The sequence below is a fragment of the Chaetodon auriga genome, chromosome 21 (assembly GCF_051107435.1).
Source record: "Chaetodon auriga isolate fChaAug3 chromosome 21, fChaAug3.hap1, whole genome shotgun sequence".
NCBI classification, from domain to species: domain Eukaryota; kingdom Metazoa; phylum Chordata; class Actinopteri; order Chaetodontiformes; family Chaetodontidae; genus Chaetodon; species Chaetodon auriga.
Window position 1 is genome coordinate 2,148,443 of NC_135094.1, and position 19,823 is coordinate 2,168,265.

Genomic DNA, 19,823 nt, shown 5'->3' on the forward strand with positions numbered 1-19,823 from the left:
TGGGTGCTGTAAATCATTATTGAGAGTGAACAGTTACAACAGAAAAACATATCTGAATTAATTTCTATGTAATTTTATGTTGATAATTATTCATGTGATGGCTTGATGCTTTTTGGGTTTTTGTTGAACTGTGGATTTATACAACTTATAGTTTTATTCTGAAAAGTCCGTAGCGGAAGTTCCGCACTTGTGCTGTTTGGTGGATACGGGTCACACGTAGCTAGTCCATGTCAACATAGCCGTTTTCGTGCAGACTGTAGTGGGAAATAGAGTGCATTTATCTTGCTTTTGCCTATATCTGGTCTTAAATAGGGCTTCATTTTAAAATTACAAAGTGTTATATAGCGGTGTTTTGCTGCGTTATCCTCGCTTTAGCTAACGTTAGCCTGGCTAGCGGTAGCCTGGCGCGTGTCGTGGACGAAGGTAAGACATCTGCTTAAGGTTAGCTGCTCGTTAGCTTTAGTGTTAGACAGCTGAAAGTTAACTTATTTCCCTGGACAGCTTACATTTGAACGATGTCATTAATATATTGTAATATCCACTATTGGCTAGTATTCCGATATTCAGAAAATGTTCCCCCCATAAATACAAGAGGTTAGAGCTAGCTAAAGTTAGCTTGTCTGCTCCGTAAACGCGTCAAGAAAACTGGCGTACTTCACAGCAGGTAACATTCAGTGACTTAGGTTATATTTCCATGTCATTTGAAAGGAGTTCCAGCATATTTTTCAGTTCTCTCAAGCGGTCAAAGAAACTCCAATTTACCACTAAATTGAGCAGCTCTGTACTGTAGATCGTTGTCATGCACTCTGTTACATCTTACTGACTCCTCCTGCTGATTTTACATCCATTGTAGTCCAACAGCTCTGCAATAAATCCTTCGTAAACTTCATGGTAGAGCTAGACGCAAATATGGCTGAAATCCCTCTCAGTATTTATGAGAATATGTACTGATATCGGGATATATCGCGATATGGCACGTGTGTACAAACAGTGAACTGGTTTCCATTGTTACACATCAGAAGAGACCAAACTCTTTGAAGACTGTGAGATGAAAACCCAACTTTCAGAACAATAAGCTAAGGTCATATGGTCATGATAAGATTCTGCAGACAGTTGTTAAAGTTTTATTATTGAATCCAGAATTTGTCCAGAGATGACATCTTAAATATGTTCCATTGCTCAGCTGTTCAGCTTCAATCTTTAGGATTGTTCAGATTCAGATGTGCTCTATTTTAGAAACAAAACATTATTTTTAGAGTTTAATTTTAACTTTTATAGCTCGACGCCACTAGAGCTGATCCCTGGGAGACTCGTTAACCTAATTAAATGAAGTGGTTTAGTAGTGACTGCCTGTGCTGTTGGATACTGTGTTTTGCCTGCAGTTGAACCTCTCCTTTCTTTAAAGGTTGACAAAATGTCAAAACCACGGTCCAGATCACCACATTACAGGTAAGTGCGCTGTCATTGTTTCATGTTCATATTCATCTTTGTGTCCCACAAGATCAGAGCAATGTAACCTCAGAAAAAGTCATTTGCAGTCACTGGCTTTGATCTTTGTCTTTATTTTAAATTAAAATGTGAATGCTGATTTACTGATTCCTGTCCCCACTCTCCCAATATTTACTTTTTCAGGAGGTTGCCATGGGAGGAAACTGACTTTGATCCTTACAAAGTCCTTGCAGAACTGGATGGAGATCATTTGGACAGGAGCCACAGCCCCAGAGGACATCCTGAAGAACACCTGGATTACTTCAGGGAAGATATGCACTCAGAAGGCCACAGAAGATCCCCTCCTTTCTCAGATGACCGCCACTTTCGGCATAAGCATCATCCAAACCAGGAGAAATTTGACCGCAGGAGGCTATCACCTCATCATAATGTGATGGGCTATGAGGACCGGAGGCTTTCCCCGCGGCGTGATGGAGGAGAAGAGGGAGATAGACGCAGAGGAGGGTTTAGAGAACACTTCCAGAGTTTTGAAAACAGGGGGAGGTCGCCCCACTCACCTCTGAAGCTGATGAGGGAAAAATTGCCCCTGACACCAAGGTCTCATTCAGACCACCAACAGAGTGAGCCTGGAATGGGCTGGAGGAGAGAGGAGCAGGGCAGAGGTCGTGGGAGGTTCAGAGACCTGAGTCCCGGTGCAAGATCGGATGACCAGAGAGAGGGAGCAGGTAGGGAAAGAGGAAGGAGGAGCACACAGGGTCCTAACAGAGACAGACGAAGAGAGGATTCACACCAAGAGAGGAACCTTCCCGCTAAAAGGCAAAGAAGAGAAATGGAAGACAGCAGTTACCCTGGGTAAATTTAAACCGAAAGGCTTTGCAGCACTATCGCAGTGAAAAAGGAGACGAAGAATGCAGAGGATTCTCATCTTTCTTATTTTCCATACAGCCAAATTCTTCACTGTCATCATGCTTTGTTTTCCATAATGCGAAATACCAGTTAAACAAATATGATACAGCTTAAAATTTTATTGCTATTCAGCTTTGTTTGATACTTAAAAATTCTCAACATGTTTAGCACAGTTATGATGTTTCTGTTCTTGAACATAATGTTCAAACAAATGTAAGTTTTCATGGCAAAAGTAGTTTTGAAAATGAATGTTACCGTGGTAATGGCTAAATCAGATATTTGATGTAGATGGCGAGATAAGTCCAAAGCTAATTTCAAATGTAAATTTATAACCACGTGTGAAGATGTGACAGTTCCATGAATAACTGTTGAACCATGTCGCCTCCTCTTATGCTGTCACAGGTACAGGAATGAGGAGGATTTTGGGGAACAGCGTTACTCAATGGACACACCCAGAGATAGGTTTGGAGGAGACACGGAGGGGATCCTCCCCCATGGAGACATTCGGCACTCGGGACCACTCATCATTGAGCATGATCATGGCTTCACACACAGCAGAGAACTGTCACGGTGGGATCAATTTGGCCGTCGCAGAGATCATGACCCTGACTTTGATCGACAGAGGAGTCCCCGTCCAAAGAGCTCCTCTCAGGAACGTTTCAGGACGTCAGACAGCAGGTTGGATGATAGGAAAGCATCGAGAGGACGCCATTTCCAAGATAACTGGAGAGACTCTAACTATCGTGAAACCAGGAAGAGTCCGACACCACAAGATAGACCAAACCCTACAAGATACAGTAATCGAGATGGCCCTGTGAACCATCGGGGGAGGGGCGGCCCCCACCCAGAAAGAGGGCGGGCCGGTCACGGTCAGGGTGGAAGGACTGGACCGCATCGGAAGCAGTCTCGCTTGCAGCAATCCTCCCGTGGATACCAAGGTCTTCCTCATGAAGAGCAAGGGCCAGGGTACCGACCCTTCAGTGAAGATTGTTATGAAGATCCCATCGAAGGGAAGGCTGACTGGGCAGAAGACACCCGGCCTCAACAGTGGAAACACGACAGGCCTGGAAATTTGGCCCGACACCTTGACTTGGACCCTAAAATGCCCCGTCAGAGGATGTGCGGATGGAACGATCAGAAAAACGATAACGTGACCGCTGTTACAGAGGAAACGCTAACCATCAAAGTGGATATGAGCCGACCCGTAAACCAAAAAAGGTAGGAAGGGTATTTCTTAATCAGTTTATCAAGGGTGAAAGGTGAAAGTTCACACTTCTCTTTCTACACTCATGGAGAGCTGCTGCAGGAAGAGGAAGAAGCATCACCACATCGTCATGTGGATGCTAGTTGAACAAACGAATCACAGGGTGCAACGTACGCTTTCATTTAGCTGGATTTTGTCGCTGTTTGGAAGGCGCTGCTTGAACTCTGCACCTCTGCTGAAATGTGTTCCTTCATGGATGCTGTAAGGATCTGCTGGTGGTACAAGCATCAGTCAGATTGTATCGTGATTGGGAAGCCTCGCAGAGAAGTTTCCCACAATACCTTTTCTTCCGAAGATGAAGTCGTCCTCACGTGAAGACTTGATGCCAGGAAGAGAAACGTGCTGCTTGTATTTCACTGCTTTTACTGAAGCTCAGAAAGAGCTCACACCTCCTGAAGATATCAAACCCCATTTAAAAATATGCCTGATGGAAGAATATGGAGAGCGTCTTTGGGTAAGCGACCGTGATTCAAACAAGTTTGCGTCCGCTCTTTAGAAAAATGATCATTTCAGTTGCATCTCATTCTGCACAAAGAAGAGGAGACACTCAAGAGCTGGAAACTCTGAAAGGAACTTTTACTGAGTCGTCAACTCTCACCTGGGTTCTGTGCTCATGCACAGATGAAGGACCTGACATTCAGTCCTAAAGCAAGAAAGAGGAGAGCCTCAAAAAAGCAGACGACTGACTGAGGCCACGGTTTGACTCCTCAGATTACGCTTGAAATGTGACACAGTTACAATTATTGAGGACCATTGGGACATATTAAAGGTCATGAAGGTTAACACTGGACAACCTGGATGATGACTGGCAGAAAAGCATCGTAATGAGTATGTTTTCATCTCTCCTTTAATCAGCAAGCTGAAGAGCAGATGCAGAAGATGATGATTCAGTAAAAAGGCAGATTCACGCTCCAAGGTGAGCAGAGGAAACCTCACGTTCACCACTGGCCATCCAATGTGCCTGACTGTTTGACAAGAATCGCAGAAGAAGCAAGACTTTGAACTGAAGCTGGTGAATGAAGAGACGTTCGCTGCAGAAGTGGACCAACACCCTGCAGACAGAACCTGTTGGAGAAGTGTGTTTGATGAACTGTTGCAGTGTGTCGTCAGTCGGTGAAGTGGCGTCTTGGTATGTCATAGACCTCAAGAAAAGTCTTTTCTTTGGATCCACTTTGACTGAAAATAGAAAATTGTCCTCATTTGACTGCCAGCAGAAGGACGTGGTCACAGATGAACAACGTTCTACAAAGCTCTCCATATGTGGGGTGATTTCGATGATGCTCATTTTGGATTTAACCGTCTCCTGATTGGTGCTACGCAGGTGCTTCTGGTTGAACTGATTTCCCACAAGTGACACTTACGATTTCTGTGAGTCATTTGAAGAAACTTCAGTTACTAATTTTAAAGTTGGATCGTGAAAACTGAGGGAGGAAATGTCTATTATTAACAGCCGACCTTTCAAGAAGGAAGTCAAGCAGTGCCCTGTGAAAACAAAGATGCACAAATCTTTTTGTGATTAAGCAATATCATTCATGTTGTCGCAAAGCAGTCACTTGCATTTTCTTCAGAACACCAGAGGGGAATTGAAGGAATCTGTGCTGAGCGGGAAGATGTTTGCATTATTTCACCTGCATGAATCAAGATATTTGACAAGATGATCACAGGAGTTGTTGGTCCACATGCTGAACCTGATTTTGGATAGAAGAACCGGCAGACATTGATCAGTGGAAAGAAGTGGACGTAAACCATGATTTAAAGTTCCCACCTTGTGTGGATGAGCCGGACATGTTTGTGCATGTGGCTTTAAGAAGACCAACGTCTGCCTTAAGTGATCAAACCTGTGATGTGTTTATCCGGAACGACGGTGTTTATTAAATCACAAGCTTATTTTTGGAAGAGGAATTGAAGCGTGTCTGCTCTGCAAATGCTGAGAGGCATTCAAGTTCAGACTGACTTGAACCAGTTTGGAGTCTTGCTACAAGGACTGAAGGATGGAAAAAATCACCTCCAGCTGATTTTATGGAGGGATGGAACGTGAAATCTCAGTTATTTCTCAAATCAGCTGGTAAAGACGACAAACGTGATGGCGACAACCGCACTTCACTGACTGAATGTACTGCTGCTAAAATCAGAAAATGAGGCCTGGAACAGCTGATAGAGGAATGCAGCATTGTTAGTGCTGTGAGAAGCAGCCACAAACGTAAACATCGTCAATGCTGAAAACTGGAGCAAGTCGAAGTGTCATCATTGGTGTTTACGCAAGAAACTGAAGGCATGAACGTGAACGTCGTCAGCCTAAAAGAAGACAAGTTCAAGTCGGAGACATGAACATCAAAACATCAAAATGACGAGAAATTAGTCAAGAATACAGTTATTCACGGTGACGATGGAGACATTTAAGCTCTGTCAGTGCTGTTAAAGGAGAATTAATCAAAGCTCTGAAAGCCAAAATCTTGGAGAAACTGTGCAGCAGTTCAAACAAAGAGCCATCGCTGATCAAAAGGTGACCCACGAACAAGTCAACATTCGACCAAGGAGTCGTTTGACTTGGCTGAAGTCTGACGAACACTGTGGCCTCAGTGTCTGAGGAACTGAGAACCAAACCGAAGACTTGATGCGTCAAACCAGAAAAGAAGTGTGAACTTTCACCCGACATTTAACTCACCTGTCTGTTAAAAGAGGAGTATCTTCATCTCCTCCGACACTCACTTTTACCCTTTATAAATATCCAGTGAGAGATCATGAATTTGTTTGAATGTGTGCACTTTCGAGGGTGAACATGCACCTTTTGACCCGGCATGTAGGGTGTAGTTATTGTAAACGCTGTCATATGTGGAACTCAAAGGTAAGTTTACTGGGTAAGGTAAAGGTGTTGATTTTATATGTCCTTTTTGACTCAGCGGTGTAGAAATATGCTCACACTGAGCGTATTGACATTAACACAGCCCCCCCACCACACTGAACAAGTTAGGTGGCATCACTGTCGGCGCTCCTGCTGCACCGCAAATCATCAAAAACTGAATTTCCTGTCAGAGCAGATGCTAAATGAAGCCTGTTACGTGTCTCATCGTCTTTGCGCTTCATGCGTTTCATTCCTCCTCCTCTGCAGCTCGCTGTGTTACTCCTCAGACAGACAGCTCTCTTTAGACCTGGTCAATGTGGGCCGCCAGCGTCTGGACTTCCTGCCCATGATGGAGCACTCGGGGACGTACCAGGAGACCGCCGTGCACACTGGGACTTTTGCCCAGGAAATCATCACACTGGTGCACCAAGTCAAAGGTCAGCACAGCACACAGTCGTCCGCGTCTGTCCTGTCTGTAGTTTATTACTAAATCCAGACTTTTGATTCTTAATTTAATTATACAAGACAAGAAAGAGAAGCAGTGATTTCCCGTGAGGGTAAAGTCCTGCAGAAGACACTCAGTGGACATAATTCTGAAGAATTTTAGGGACGGAGATGTATGTTAGCATATGGTAACGCACAGATTGTTAATATATTGAGCTCATGTAACTGGGGGAGCGTGACACTGTCATGTTTGGATTTAAATTAACCACAAACTCTTGACATATTTAAGTTTTTAAAGTGTTTCCTGTCTGCGTTCACAGAGCAGTACTTCAGAGATCCGGGGGTCACCCTGAATGAGCGTTTCTCAGCTCCCCAAAAAAGCGGCTACGTTGAAGATGAGGCAGAGGAGCTGACGCTGGACCAGAGGTTCAGTTCAAAGCGGTTCGTCACACATCGATATAAACTTCTAAGAAATCACCTGCTTTCTAACAAACTCTGTGAACACATCCTGTCGTCATCATGCTGTCCAGGCAGAGCTGAAGATGTGATGTTGAAGTTTTCTTGAACTTGATGAACAAAAGAAAAAGTAAACAGGTTGCTAACAGGTTAGCATTGTCCACGAGGACACAGGCAGCATCAACTTAAAGCACTGCAGCTGGTCAAAAAAGAAAGTGTGTGTGTGTCAAGGTGCCTTTGAGCAAAGCTCAGGTGAATCCTCTGGCTGTTCAGGACTGAAGGTCACTGGGCCTCTGCTGTCGGGCCTCTTCACGTCAGGCTTATTGACCGTGTTGTCTCTGTAGTAGCCTCCTTTTAAAAGCTGCTGTATCGATAAAGATGCTGATTATCAGTTTCCTCTGAAAACAAACCACCTCCTCTTGTCTTTCCGGCTTCTGCAGAGGCTTCAGCTTAAACATGAACTCGCTGCTCGACGACGATGACGAGCCCCTGTTCTCCAGACTGGGACCGCTGCAGGTGAGTAAGCGACTCTTTCTGTCACTGTGCAGACTGCAGGCAGCAGTCAGGTTATATCTTTTGGTTACTTATTGATTGCATTGACGATGTGTTGACACAGCCGGTGCGAGGCCCGGGCGACCTGAGGCACGACCTGGAAAGGAGGCGACAGGAGAGGCTGGAGGGCGTTCAAGTCACAATATCAGGCAACAGTATGTCACAGCACCCCCTGGGTCCAGACAGGTGAGATCAGACTGCTTTTCACACTTCACTTTCCTTCCCTCTGACATTATTCATCAGACTTAGCGTTGAGGTAATCTCAAGGTTAACTGTATTATATATACACAATATCACAATTACAGTAGTTATGTATGTATTAAAGTGTATTTATACTGTTTTGATCAATCCAAGATGATGACTCAATCTTGCGTTTTATCACCCAAAAATAATTTTTACTATTTTTAATTTGAAACTTTCTTTAACAAGTCGTTGAAGCAGTGTCCTGTAAGCCGTTGTTTTTGTTTTCATGGTAATTGGTCAAGTTTTGCTCTCGCAGCAGCTTCTGAGTGCTGAGGGCTAAAAGCACCAAAATGACGCTGTCAGCAGTTCTCAGCTGCAAGTTTGTGAGATTCAGACGTCAGTGAGGTCAAACTATTCTCATCAGACATTAAACCAAATGAATTATTCATCACGTCTCCCACTAAAGCTGAAACCGTCAGATGAAATCAGCTGCAGCAAGAAGGTCGCTAAACAACAACAACAACGTCAATTATTCTCTTAACGTTCAGCTTCTAGAGTTTTCCTCTCATGTGCATGTTTCCGTCAGTGAGTCCGGGCTGGACTACAGGGACGACATGGCTCTGATGGACGACCAGGGACTGTCCAACTGGCCAGAGGAGCAAAGCGGGAGACGAGAGGGGAACGTGGTGAGTGTGAGAGAGGAGTTTGTCCTGTGACCTCACAGTCACGTGACCCACCTGAGGGGGATGACACGAAGAGGTCAAAGTGAGTCTTTAACCTTTCTGTCCTTCGTTAGGGACCAAGGAGAGGAGGTTCATACAGACAGAACTCCCAGCGCAGGGCCAATCGCTTTGGGAACCGGCTCGGACCAGCGAGGCGGCAGAACAACCGCAACAACCCTGCAGGTAACTGAACACCTGTGAAGACAAACAGCCCAGTGCCTCAGTCAGGACCGCTGAAAGCAGCTCTGATCAGGATTTTAGGACAACGCTTTGAATGATAATGTGATAAGGTGACCATGTGAAAGGAGTCTGTGCTAGTGATGAACCTGCAGCCCCCCTCAGCTTCACGGAGTTTCAGCTCATTTTTCAGCTGCCCGACCGCAACGTCACTGCTCTGGATCGCTCCCGCCGCTCTCATGGCGTCGCATCAAGCCTCTGTTTTCTGAGAAAAAGCCGTGAAAAGCCTCTGTGCACCTCCTGCTCAGCAGCAGACAGCAGGAAGGACACAGGTTGAGACTAACTGGTGAACACAGAGGAGCATTTAGCAGCACAGAGCCAGATATGACAGAAATGACAGCACGCATGTTCATAAAAAAAAACATGAAACACAGCAAAGATCACACGGCCAGTGAGACCGCAAAGGTGATAAAATGTGCAGAACAACAACACGATACGATGGTATCATCACTGAATGTCGTCACTGCCGGCCAGTTTTACACAGACATCCATTAAAGACAGTTAATCACACAGGAAGTGAAGCTCTGTTTGCCTGATAAAGGAGAACATAGACGGGACATTTAAATTAGCCTCAGTCACACCCGTCTGTTCATCACTCAAAGCTCCTCAGCAGAAATCAAGTTTTCTCCTCCCGTCTCTCCTCCCACCATCTTGGCGTCCGCAGCCCGAGCTGTGGATGCCCGGCGGGCGGCTGGCGCTCGGTCCCGCCCTGCAGGCGGCTGCTATCTCGGGCTCAGGGTGACACACAGTTTACTCTGCGTGACTCTCTTTGTGTTGTATAACCGGCCTGCTGCTCTCTCTCCTGGCAGCGTGGCGTGGAGTCTTAGAGGTCGGTCGGGGAGCGGAATATTCCCTTTGACCCGCTGACACGTTACCGTTTTAAGGAGGTTCCCCCGCCCTCCCCTGATCAGCTCTAATCATACCTGAGCTGCTCCAATCCCGTTCTCCCTCCTCCTCTTCCTCCATCCACACCTCTCAAATCCTCTTTTATTGTTTCTGCTCTGACCCACATGTCTCTGACCCCTGCGGTTTATCTCTGTCTTCACCATTCGTAGGTCAGAACTGGTGATTGGACAGTGGAGAGCCATCCATCCCATTTGGATGCTGCTGATTTGTTGACTTTTAACGCTACACATAAAAACCAGCCAATGAAACTGTGCAGACGTCTCTGCTGTCAGTGTTGAACTGACTGCTCTGTCCGTCGTTCTTTGTGTCTTTCTGTTATCGATGTCTTTATCTTCACATATTAACACTATTTTTAATTGAATCAAACGGCGACTGTCGTTGGTTTGAACGTCTTCAGCCGAGACGTTCAGGCTGAAGTGAAACAGCTTCACTGCGTTTCTGTGACTGACCGTGTCATCATCTTTTCCTCCTCTTCCTCGTTTATCAGTGACGGTTTAAAGAACACAGATGTTGATTCCTGCTGTTTGTCTTCTGTCTCACTTTTATCAGTTCTGTAATTGAAGTCTTGTGTTGCACCAGCCTTCTGTCAGTCATGACGGCGCTGCTGAACAATAAAACCTTTGTCTTTTTCATTTTGTCCGAGTGTCGTGTTTGGCTTTCAGGGTCAGCGTCGGTCGATTACTCTGCACACTTTTTTCACAGCATTTGAAATCACAGATCTAAGTGGTGAGTGTGAGCGGGACCCTTAAACGTGATCATTTTTCACCTGTGCTTCCTTCACTGTCAGATGTCTGCTGTGAAAAAATGAAAAGATTTCAGTGTTTTATTTTGAAATCAGCATTTATTTCAAACCACAGGTGAAAATACGTGATAGAAAAGACAGTTTAGGTTTTCAGCACTGGCACAGTGTTCATGATTTGTATCGGCTGCTCGGTCACATGATGCGTTCACTGACACTCCCTAAAAACACTGAAACAACAGCTGGAAGCTTGATTAAAGTAGAAAGTGTTCTTGAGCTCTTGTGCCCAAATTCACAAGCTACAAACAATATTCCTCAGCTAGCTACCTTTTCAAAATAAAAGTCAGCATTTCCAGCATCACACATTAAAACAAAAGCAGCTTATGATTGGTCGTGCATCGTTGTGGACAAACGTCATCGCAGCGTCGCTGTTGAAGTAGAGTCACAGCCTCCCCGCCGGGTGAAGCCACTACTTCAAACTCAAAGTACTTGCAGTATATTTTCAGACATTTAAGGGCTGTGAACTGCTGGCAGAAGGCACACAGAGAGAAGAGAAGCTGCTTTTTCACTCGTCTTTGTAACTGCACTGAAACCGAGAGAAGGAAATTTAAAGATTTCCCCAAAAATGCAAAGTTTACCAGCTTCAAAAATCAAAGACGAGAGCTTATTTTGATCAAAGTTCAGGTAAACACAAACAGTTAAGAAGTTCTAGTGATGTCCAGTTCACCTAAAAACAAGACTGTTTTCTGTCCGAAAGGTTTCAAAAAGATTCAAATGGGGTAAAACCAGAGAAACATTTCTGTATCAGAAGAACAAAAGGTAAATATTAACAGTTTAAGACCTTCATCTAAAACTTGATCCATCTGATTACCTGAAAGGTTCAACATCACCTCATTTTTAGCTCCCTGGTTTTGACTGGGCGGCGATGACGTCGTATTTAAGTGCAGGAACACTGAATCTGGTCCTCTGACGTCGCTGGCTGACGGCGTCACTGCAGTTACAGGTCAGGTGGTTTCTGGAGTGAAACGAGACGCCGATCTCACCGCAGCAGCTTCTTTGACAATCTCGTTAGAGATCTGGTTGCTGTTTCCAGATCTCACAGCTTAACATGAGTCACTTCTATCCCATCAGCAGCAGCAGAGACGTAACCACGAGTTCATTTTCCAGTAACCAATCAGGCCATTCTCATCATCCAATGAGGAGGCCGCGCTGCTGCGGGGCCCCTGGAGGACCGCCAGAGGCTGCCTGGGTTCAGGTGAGTTACACGTGTTTCCATAGAAGAAGAAGTGTGTGTGAGCAGGATGTCAGAGGCGAGAGTCGCAGGGCAAAGGTCGAAACGCCACCTCCATGTTCTCCTCCATGATGATGTCGAAACGGCACATCGTAGGTCTGCGGAGGAAGACAGAGCAGTTAGCCGATGGCAGAAAACCAATCAGGTACCCACCAATCGTGCCACAGAGGTCAAAGGTCAGGTGTCCCGGTTAAAGTAAAAACTAAACCTCAGGAGGTTTTATGTCAGGAAAGAGACTGAAAAACGCTGAAAGTGCAGCAGAAACATGGAGGGTTTGAAAACAGGCAGGTGAAGCAGCTTAGATCAACCAAGAAAACAAAACGTGGACCGTTGGAGCGCTCCGGGTTCAGGACCGACCTCTCAGGATGCTCCAGCGGCGTGAGGCGGATTCGCAGCAGTCTGATTTTGTAGCGAGGGCCAATCACGTTGCCGGTGCTGATGCGCATGGAGATCTTCTGGACCTGCGGCAGATCGTCGTCGAACTGGGCCAGCAGCCGCGTGGAGGTGTACTGCTCGAAGCGGAGGAGCTTACTGCGAGCAGAGAGGAGCAGAGGGGAGGTCAGACGGTGCGTCGACCGCAGGACGAAGGTCACGACTGCACGTTCACCAACAGACGGACAACGTTTTCTTATCGTCAACACACAAAACAAAAAGACCAAAACCAGCAAATCATCACCTGAACACACACACACACACACACACACACACACCGTCCTGCTGCCACAAACACTCACTACAGCACCAAGTGTGGATTCATCCGCCGCTGAAAATAGTCCCAACAGAAGCTCTGTGTCCTCATGTGTGACTGATAAAAACGACTTGTGTGTTTTTAGAGGTTTATATCAGACTGACTCATCATTGGTTGTGAGCTCAGGTGAGCTCAGGTGTGTCGTACTCTGATGTGAACTCTGCAGGCTGCACATCTGGGCGGCGGCTAACTGGGCAAACTGGTGTTCTACTGACAGACTTACTGGTCTATTCGGGCCTCTGTGAAGCTTCTGCCGCTGTGCAGCCGGATGTAGACGACCCCCCAGCGGAGGTACTGGTTCCAGGTCACCATGTCCACTCTGTAGCTCAGCTCTGCCACACACAGGACACACACGGCATTACAGTCCACTCCTCAAACCACAGACCTGCCTGTCAGCAGTGGGACGAGACCGTTTTCCTGCTGCGGTTTGAAGGAAGTGAATCTTTACAGGAAGTGAAACCTGTTTCAGTGCACACCTGGTCACATGACAGACTTGAAAACCTGTGAACTAATCCTTTAACTGCTGACTGTAAACCTGTAGAGCGAGACTGTTTCAGCTCTGACAGATGATGGAGAACAGAAACATCTTGAGGTTACACTCATGTAGTATCTGTGCAGTACTTCATATCCACTCAATATTTTGGCCAATATTCTGTATTTTTTCTGTGCACTGAGCCTGTATGTATATATTTCTGTGTGTGTTGGACTCACTCCTGTAGGGCAGCGTTGCCGTGGTGCTGAAGAAGACTTTGGTCTGTCCGAGCTGCAGCAGAGTCTCCCTCCACTGACTGAGATCGTAACCTGCAGGTGAGGCCACACAGGTGAGATCAGACTCTGTCGCTCTCGCTCAAATCAGCGACCCTGCGAGCGTCGGAGCACCTACCGAGCACCGGGCAGGGGGCCGGTTTGAAGGCCTCACACTGCAGACACCGCCCCTCCAGGAAGTCGCCGTAGGACGAGCAGGGGTACCCCGTGAGGCTGCAGGTCCGGTTCAGAGCGCACAGGTACAGGAACACCGAGCGCTGGTGGTCGCACACGAAATACGACTTACCTGTGGGGGAAAGGAAGGTCCTGCGCTCAGTGTGTGTGTGTGTGTGTGTGTGTGTTAATGAGTGTGTGTGAAAGCATGTTTTCTGTGTGTTCACCTGCGAAGATGGTTTTGGGACACCCCGGCTGATCAGCTCCGCCGTTTGCATAGAAGTCGATGTGACCATGAGCTCCTCTGAGGCCAAAGGCTGCACAGGACAAACACACAGATTCAGGTCTGAGTGGACACTAACCGCTGTCTTTTTATAGGACGCCAAAACGCCCTGAACCTGCTGATTGTTTCACGTTTTTCCTTCCACAGCAGTGGAATGTAACCAAATACATTTGCTCGAGTTATTGTGGTTCAGATGCTCACAGTTCATGTCGGTGTGAAGGACGTCCACAAACATGGCGTCTGAGGGGTCCAGCCTCTCCTCTGGCGTGGCGCTGGTGAACATGGGCCCCGCTGGGTCCAGACCTGAGGCCACAGGAGCAACAGAAGTTCCTTTCAAAACTTAAATTTAGCTCTTTTGTACGATTTAAATGTCAGCACAGTCATGATTTTGGCTTTTCATTGATCAGTGATTGAGCTCTAAACACGTAATGTTCTTTGATCTGCTGATTGATTTTCACCTGTGATGCGCCCGATCTTCCCCTTCAGGTTCGCTCCTACAAATCCAGCCAGGTGAGCTCCCAGACTGACGCCGATCAGGTGCACCGAGCTCAGAGAGGCTCCTTCCTCCTGCAGAAACACAAGGCGCTTCGTTAAAGGTGCGTCTTTCTTCTGTCTTCTCATGCGTCTTTCAGCTCTCGTCTGACTGTTCATACATGGAAATAACCTGTGCCGACCACTGGAGGAGAGGAGCAGAGTAAAGGCAGGATCATGTTGTTCTCTGTACACTGTCTCCATTTTGTATCTGATTCCAGCATTTTAAAGCCTAAATTTAACAAATTCTCTGTCAGAGCTTCAGTGCTGTGACGAGTTTGTTTCGTGTCTTTCTTTGAAGCTACATTCTTTGCTTTTATTGGCCACTTGGAAGCAACAACAACCGGAAAAACACCAGAACATATTTTCACGTCATGAAGTTGAATGTTTACGTCCAGCAGACAGATCCATGACGTCATCCCACTGGAGTCTGTCTGTGTCACCTGATCGTCAGACAGTTGCTGTCTGTCTTTGGTCTCCTCCAGCTGCTCAGGGAAACATCTGTCTCTCTGACTGCTGTTTGCTGTTTCCTGCTCAGCGGGTCGTTTTTGGCAGCTGGAAACGTTGAGACCGAGCCGAAACCGCAAACAAGCCTGAAAACCAAAACTATGAGCTCAAAGAGGCTAAAAAGCTCCGCGGAGCTCTCAGATATCTGACGCTTCTCACCTGCATCGTCATGATGAAGCCCGTCAGGTTGTAGGCCGCGTCCCTGGTGTAGGTCACGGCGGTGAAGTAGTTGAGGTTGGCGGCGCCCTTGTTCCAGTCCACCACGATGACGTTCATGTCCTCCTGCTCGGCCAGCAGGTGGACTATGTGGTCTATCCAGATGGGGGGCGCTCCGGTGGGCCTGTAGCCGTGGATGACGAAGGCGGTGGGGCGGGAGAGGTTGAAGAGCGGCTGGGAGGACGGACGGTGGTGGTCGAGCTCGCGGCCGCAGTCGAGGTTGGAGCGGGTGTAGAGCAGCAGCCGGACGTACAGGCTGGTCCCCATGAAGCAGTGGGACAGATTCAGGTCTGTGAAGTTATCACAGGACTCGGCCGACCCCCCCTCGTCCTGGCCTGGACACAGAGGACATTATGGGTCAGAACGAGAGCTGAGGACGGACGTTAAAACGGCACGACATGATGGACGCTCGAGTCCAACATGGGATGAGACAGCAGCTCTGAAAGGCTGCATGCTAACACCAGCATGCTCTTGATTTGCAATCTTAGCTTAGCACGCTAGCATTTACTAATTAGCGCTAAACGCCACACACAGCTGAGGGGAACGTCGTCAGTTTGTAAACAGCTGACAAACGTTTGACCTGCTGATGGCGCTACACGAAAAGTCTGGAGATCACAACAGTCATTTGAATCTGTTTGACATAGTTTCATGGAAATCCGTCAAACAGCTGTTGAGAAAATTCACCTTCAAAATCCTGAAATACTGTGAAGTCAGAGATTGTGACCAAAACGACCTCGATGGTTCGTTTTAGACGTTGAGAGTCTGAAGAGTTTTGGTTTCGTTTACCTTGATAAGACTTTGTTTGTTTGTGGGTGAATGAGAACAGTAAACCAGATGCTCAGTGGACATTCTGAATTCATTGTCAAATAACACGTTTAGAGGACGGCTGTGTTCTTTGGTTCTTTCTTGGTTCCTCTACGTTCTTCATCACCTCGTCACTGGAGGAGAAGCTGCAGTGTGAAGTCGCTCCGGACGGTAAAAACATCTTTAAATCTGTACTTCTGTCCTCAGAGATCTGCTTGAATCTATGACCTTAACAAAAGCAGCCAGGCTTTGAGCATCGCCCTTTGACCCTGATCTCCTGGACACGCGTTTCATCCTCTCAGGTTGAGGTCTGACAGGAGGCTTCACGCTGTCTGACTGGAAACACTGGGATCACTGGGATCATGTCTGTCTGAGAAGTGACGCTGAGCTTCGTTGGACTCTCGGTTCTGTGATGTGAGGATTAAGCTGCCAGTCAGTCACACAGAGTCTCTTTAGCCTATTTAAAGTGTCTTCAGCCGGCGAGCTGGAGCAGCCAGGCTGGTGGCTGTCGCTCTGCCAGGCGGCCAGAGGCGCTGGGTGGATGGATACTCTGGATGCTGTTCATCAGGAAATAGTTCCGCTGCCTAACTCCCACTCAAACCACTAAATGTCACTTTTACACTTTGGTTTGCGAATGGATGAAACAAAGGAGATATAAAGGGGTAATCAGTGAGTTTTAGAGGTGCAGGGAGGTGGATTTTTAACTTTGGATGGAGGCAGGCTAGCTGTTGTCCCCTGCTTCCAGTCTTTGTGCTAAGCTAAGCTAATTGCCTGCTGTCACAAGTGTAAAAATGGAATTAATCTTCTCGTCTGTCGGCAGAAAAGCACCTTTCTCCAAATGCTGACACATTTTTCACACAAAGTTGAAAAAGCAGCCTGATCCACCTGTGCAGGTAAGTGTTTCTCCGCGTCGTGTGAAGCACGGTTGGTTAGCATTTAGCATCAAGGCTATCAAGGCAATCCCCGCTCGGCAATTAGCTCACACGAGTGCGACACTGCCCTAAATAGGATCAGGATGCTATAAAGAAAGCACCTCATCCCCTCACCGCCCGCCCCCCCAACACAAGAGGGTGGAAACGGCCCCAATCCAGCCCAAACACACACACACAACGTATGTGTGTGTGTGTGTGTGTGTGTGTGTGAGAGAGAGAGAGACCACCACACAGGAGCAGCGTTCTCCACTTTAAATTCACGGTGCAGCAGATGGAGGTGACTTTAAATAATCTGTTGCTTCCTACACTTCACTAAGCTGTCCTGCCTGCGCGCGCACACACACACACACACACACACACACACACACTCTCTTACACTTCTATTGTCGGTTTGTGGGTATTTGGAGTACAGCAGTTATTTTCGTCGTAGTTTCTCACAGGATCAAGAGTTCAGGCTGCGCTGGGAGCAGATTTGAGCTTTGAAGGTCGTATCTTTCTTTAATATGATGAAACTTTTTTCTTACCTTTGCAGAGCACGAGGAGTCCCAGCAGAGGCAGGAGTCTGCGGGGCAGCATCCTTCCTCCAAGCACAGAGACGGAGAGCGAATGATGGAGGTGCAGTCGGACAGAGAGAGGAGCAGCTCTGGATCAGAGCGGAGGAGGGAGGGACCGTGGGGAGAGGGAGGGAGGAGAGGAGGTGTCTGCACTTACAGTAAAGATCTAGAAGGATGGAAAGGGAGGGAGTGGAGGAGAGACTGAACGAGCATTAAAGGCATTAGATAAAAGATAAAGGAGGACAGAGGCAGCAGAGAGTGGAAAGGGGAGAAATTTACTTGAAATTTTCAGTTGCATGAAGATTCTGGAAAGGAAACTTTAAAGATTTTAACGATGAAAAAAAACACTCAAATAACCTTAAAGCAGCTTTAAACATTTATTTTACTCCAACAAAGTATGAAATGAGCTGCAGAGGTTCAGCTGAGCAGCAAACAGACGAGCTGGTGAACACAGTGAAGCACTGAGCAGATGTTCCCCTCAGGAGCTGGTGGAGACCAAAAACAGCAAAAAGAGAGAAACACTGGACGTCGCACAGCATTTTGTGTTGAAGAGCCGGATCCAGACGGGCGTGACGGCTAGAAAGCAGATAATTTAAAGTAACTGGAAGATGTCTGAAGAGCTTCCTGTTTGGTTTTAGTACTTCCTCTCTGTGTCGTTCTGCTTCTTTGAATTTCACATTATCTGGTTTCTGTTTGTTTTGATTTCACAATACAAAAAAAAAAACAACAACAACAGATGGACAGTGAGGAAATAAATACAAATTTGGAAATATGAAATCGTGGTCGGTGGGCCTCAGCTCGTCTGCTCGCCATCACTGATCAGTGATGCTGAAGTACGATTGTTCGGTAATCCGTGCCATCAAAAGTTGGAACCACCCCAGCGTTGGTTATTATTAGCTGCACAGGCCCTGACCACACTGCACCCAGCCCATCCTGCCCTGTACTCACTCAATTCAACGGGAACACATGTAATTTAACATCCTCTGAAAACCCTTCAAAAGCAGTGAAACTGAGCCCAGGGGAACAGTAATGTCAGAGTGTGCAGAGAAACCACATAATCAATGGGTAAAAGGCAGAGCAGGAGCCCAGTTTGAGCCCAGTTTGAGCACAGAGGAACACCAGTGTGTCGACAGCACACTGCACTCGCACACAGAAGTTTGACATTTTAGGAAACACGCTTATCGGCTGGGAAGATCAAAGCACCTCCCACATCTGTCCGTTAAATATGAAGCTGCCACCAGCCGTCAGTTAGCGTAGCTTAGCATCGAGAGAGCCGTGCATCAGTCCACCTGAGCCTGAAAATCTCGTGTTGTTTCGTGTTTGATCTCAACTAAAATCAATGAGAAGCACTGAGACGCTGCAGGTGAGCAGCCAGGTAAGAGGTCAGTGTAAGGTCGCCATGTCCTGGCCAGTTAAAGAGCTTACCTGTGAGGCCACGCCCTCTCATCAGTCACCTGACTTGGTAAAAACAGAGGCCGGTGTGTACGACTCCAAGAGATTATAAAACAACAGCGTGCGGTCAAGCGTCACTCTTCCTGTTTAAACAATCTTTATTTAACCAGAGACGGTCGACAGACAGCAGCTGCTTCACTTTGACCACTTCACTGTTTAAACCAGCTGGACGTGCAGCACGTTTGCTCAAGAGCACCTCAGCAGTCAGTCATACAAAGAGCCCAGGGTGGGATGTACACTTACTCAAGTACAAGTTCAAGGTACTTAAGAGCTGTGATTGGCCAAACCAGATGCTTAACTTCGGATAAAATCTTTTAAATCTTTGGGTCATATTTGAGTTTTCAGGCTGGTGGAGAAACTTTGATGCAACAGAGCTGAAATCTCTTTTTTCCACGGTGCAGCGACGTCGTCCATGGGGGTTTGTGATGATAATGACCTCCGTGAATGGGACCACCAGGGGCTCCTGCTGGGTTCGAAAAGGTCAGGAGGGGCTTGATGTGCTATTATAAGCGTCTTCAGCTAAAGCTGCTGAGATAATCGCAGCTAAACTGTTGAAGCTGAACATATTCATGTCTGTGTTAAACTGCAGTATTAGGTAATGATAATGGGATGATCCAGCATGAATGCGACACCACGACCCGTATTATCGGTTATTATGTGATCCTCTGGGTCAGAGTCAGAACATCTGAGCCCTGAAAGAACTGCAGATCCGCCGACTAACAGAATGACCTCAAAGTGTCTCCAGTACACAGTTTGTCCACCGGAGGGCGCTCACAGCTCTACATCGCTTTGATCTTTGATAACTTCAGAAGTTGTTCATGTCTGTTTAGAAATGGTTTACTAATGGCGCTCCCATCAGCTTCAGCTGTATGTCTTAAGGGCAAATT

General features: G+C 46.8%; 2 protein-coding genes across 3 annotated transcripts; one reads left to right on the plus strand and one right to left on the minus strand.

The window, feature by feature from the left end:
• The first annotated feature begins 183 nt into the window (after nucleotides 1-183).
• LOC143339797 (uncharacterized) lies at nucleotides 184-10,591 on the plus strand. Of its 2 annotated transcripts, XM_076761253.1 has the most exons (11): nucleotides 184-423; nucleotides 1,406-1,449; nucleotides 1,633-2,301; nucleotides 2,758-3,573; nucleotides 6,729-6,898; nucleotides 7,226-7,346; nucleotides 7,802-7,877; nucleotides 7,978-8,099; nucleotides 8,683-8,782; nucleotides 8,893-9,001; nucleotides 10,111-10,591. In XM_076761253.1, the coding sequence occupies exons 2-11, from the start codon at nucleotides 1,415-1,417 to the stop codon at nucleotides 10,122-10,124; spliced, it is 2,232 nt and encodes a 743-aa protein (XP_076617368.1). In that variant the 5' UTR covers nucleotides 184-423; nucleotides 1,406-1,414; the 3' UTR covers nucleotides 10,125-10,591. The 2 variants fall into 2 exon arrangements, with proteins under 2 accessions (XP_076617368.1, XP_076617369.1); XM_076761254.1 differs by lacking the exons at nucleotides 8,893-9,001; nucleotides 10,111-10,591 and having other exon boundaries at nucleotides 8,645-8,747.
• A 191-nt stretch (nucleotides 10,592-10,782) lies between these two features.
• On the minus strand, nucleotides 10,783-17,532 carry lipib (lipase, member Ib). Its single transcript, XM_076761689.1, has 10 exons — nucleotides 17,455-17,532; nucleotides 15,138-15,529; nucleotides 14,399-14,507; nucleotides 14,142-14,243; nucleotides 13,885-13,974; nucleotides 13,623-13,790; nucleotides 13,451-13,540; nucleotides 12,963-13,071; nucleotides 12,349-12,522; nucleotides 10,783-12,089 (listed from the first exon to the last, which is right to left on the minus strand). Exons 1-10 carry the CDS (start codon nucleotides 17,504-17,506, stop codon nucleotides 12,005-12,007), a joined length of 1,371 nt encoding a protein of 456 aa, XP_076617804.1. The 5' UTR covers nucleotides 17,507-17,532; the 3' UTR covers nucleotides 10,783-12,004.
• Between the last annotated feature and the right edge of the window lie 2,291 nt (nucleotides 17,533-19,823).

Excerpts from the sequence above, each read along its gene's own strand:
- LOC143339797 (XM_076761253.1), top strand. The coding sequence starts at position 1,415 with ATGTCAAAACCACGGTCCAGATCACCACATTACAG. Across the intron at positions 7,878-7,977 it reads CCAGACTGGGACCGCTGCAG|CCGGTGCGAGGCCCGGGCGA; the intron begins GTGAGTAAGCGA and ends GTGTTGACACAG. Across the intron at positions 8,100-8,682 it reads CACCCCCTGGGTCCAGACAG|TGAGTCCGGGCTGGACTACA; the intron begins GTGAGATCAGAC and ends TGTTTCCGTCAG.
- lipib (XM_076761689.1), bottom strand. The coding sequence starts at position 17,506 with ATGCTGCCCCGCAGACTCCTGCCTCTGCTGGGACTCCTCGTGCTCTGC. Across the intron at positions 15,530-17,454 it reads ACTCCTCGTGCTCTGCAAAG|GCCAGGACGAGGGGGGGTCG; the intron begins GTAAGAAAAAAG and ends CTCTGTGTCCAG. Across the intron at positions 12,090-12,348 it reads CCGCTGGAGCATCCTGAGAG|ACCTACGATGTGCCGTTTCG; the intron begins GTCGGTCCTGAA and ends CTTCCTCCGCAG.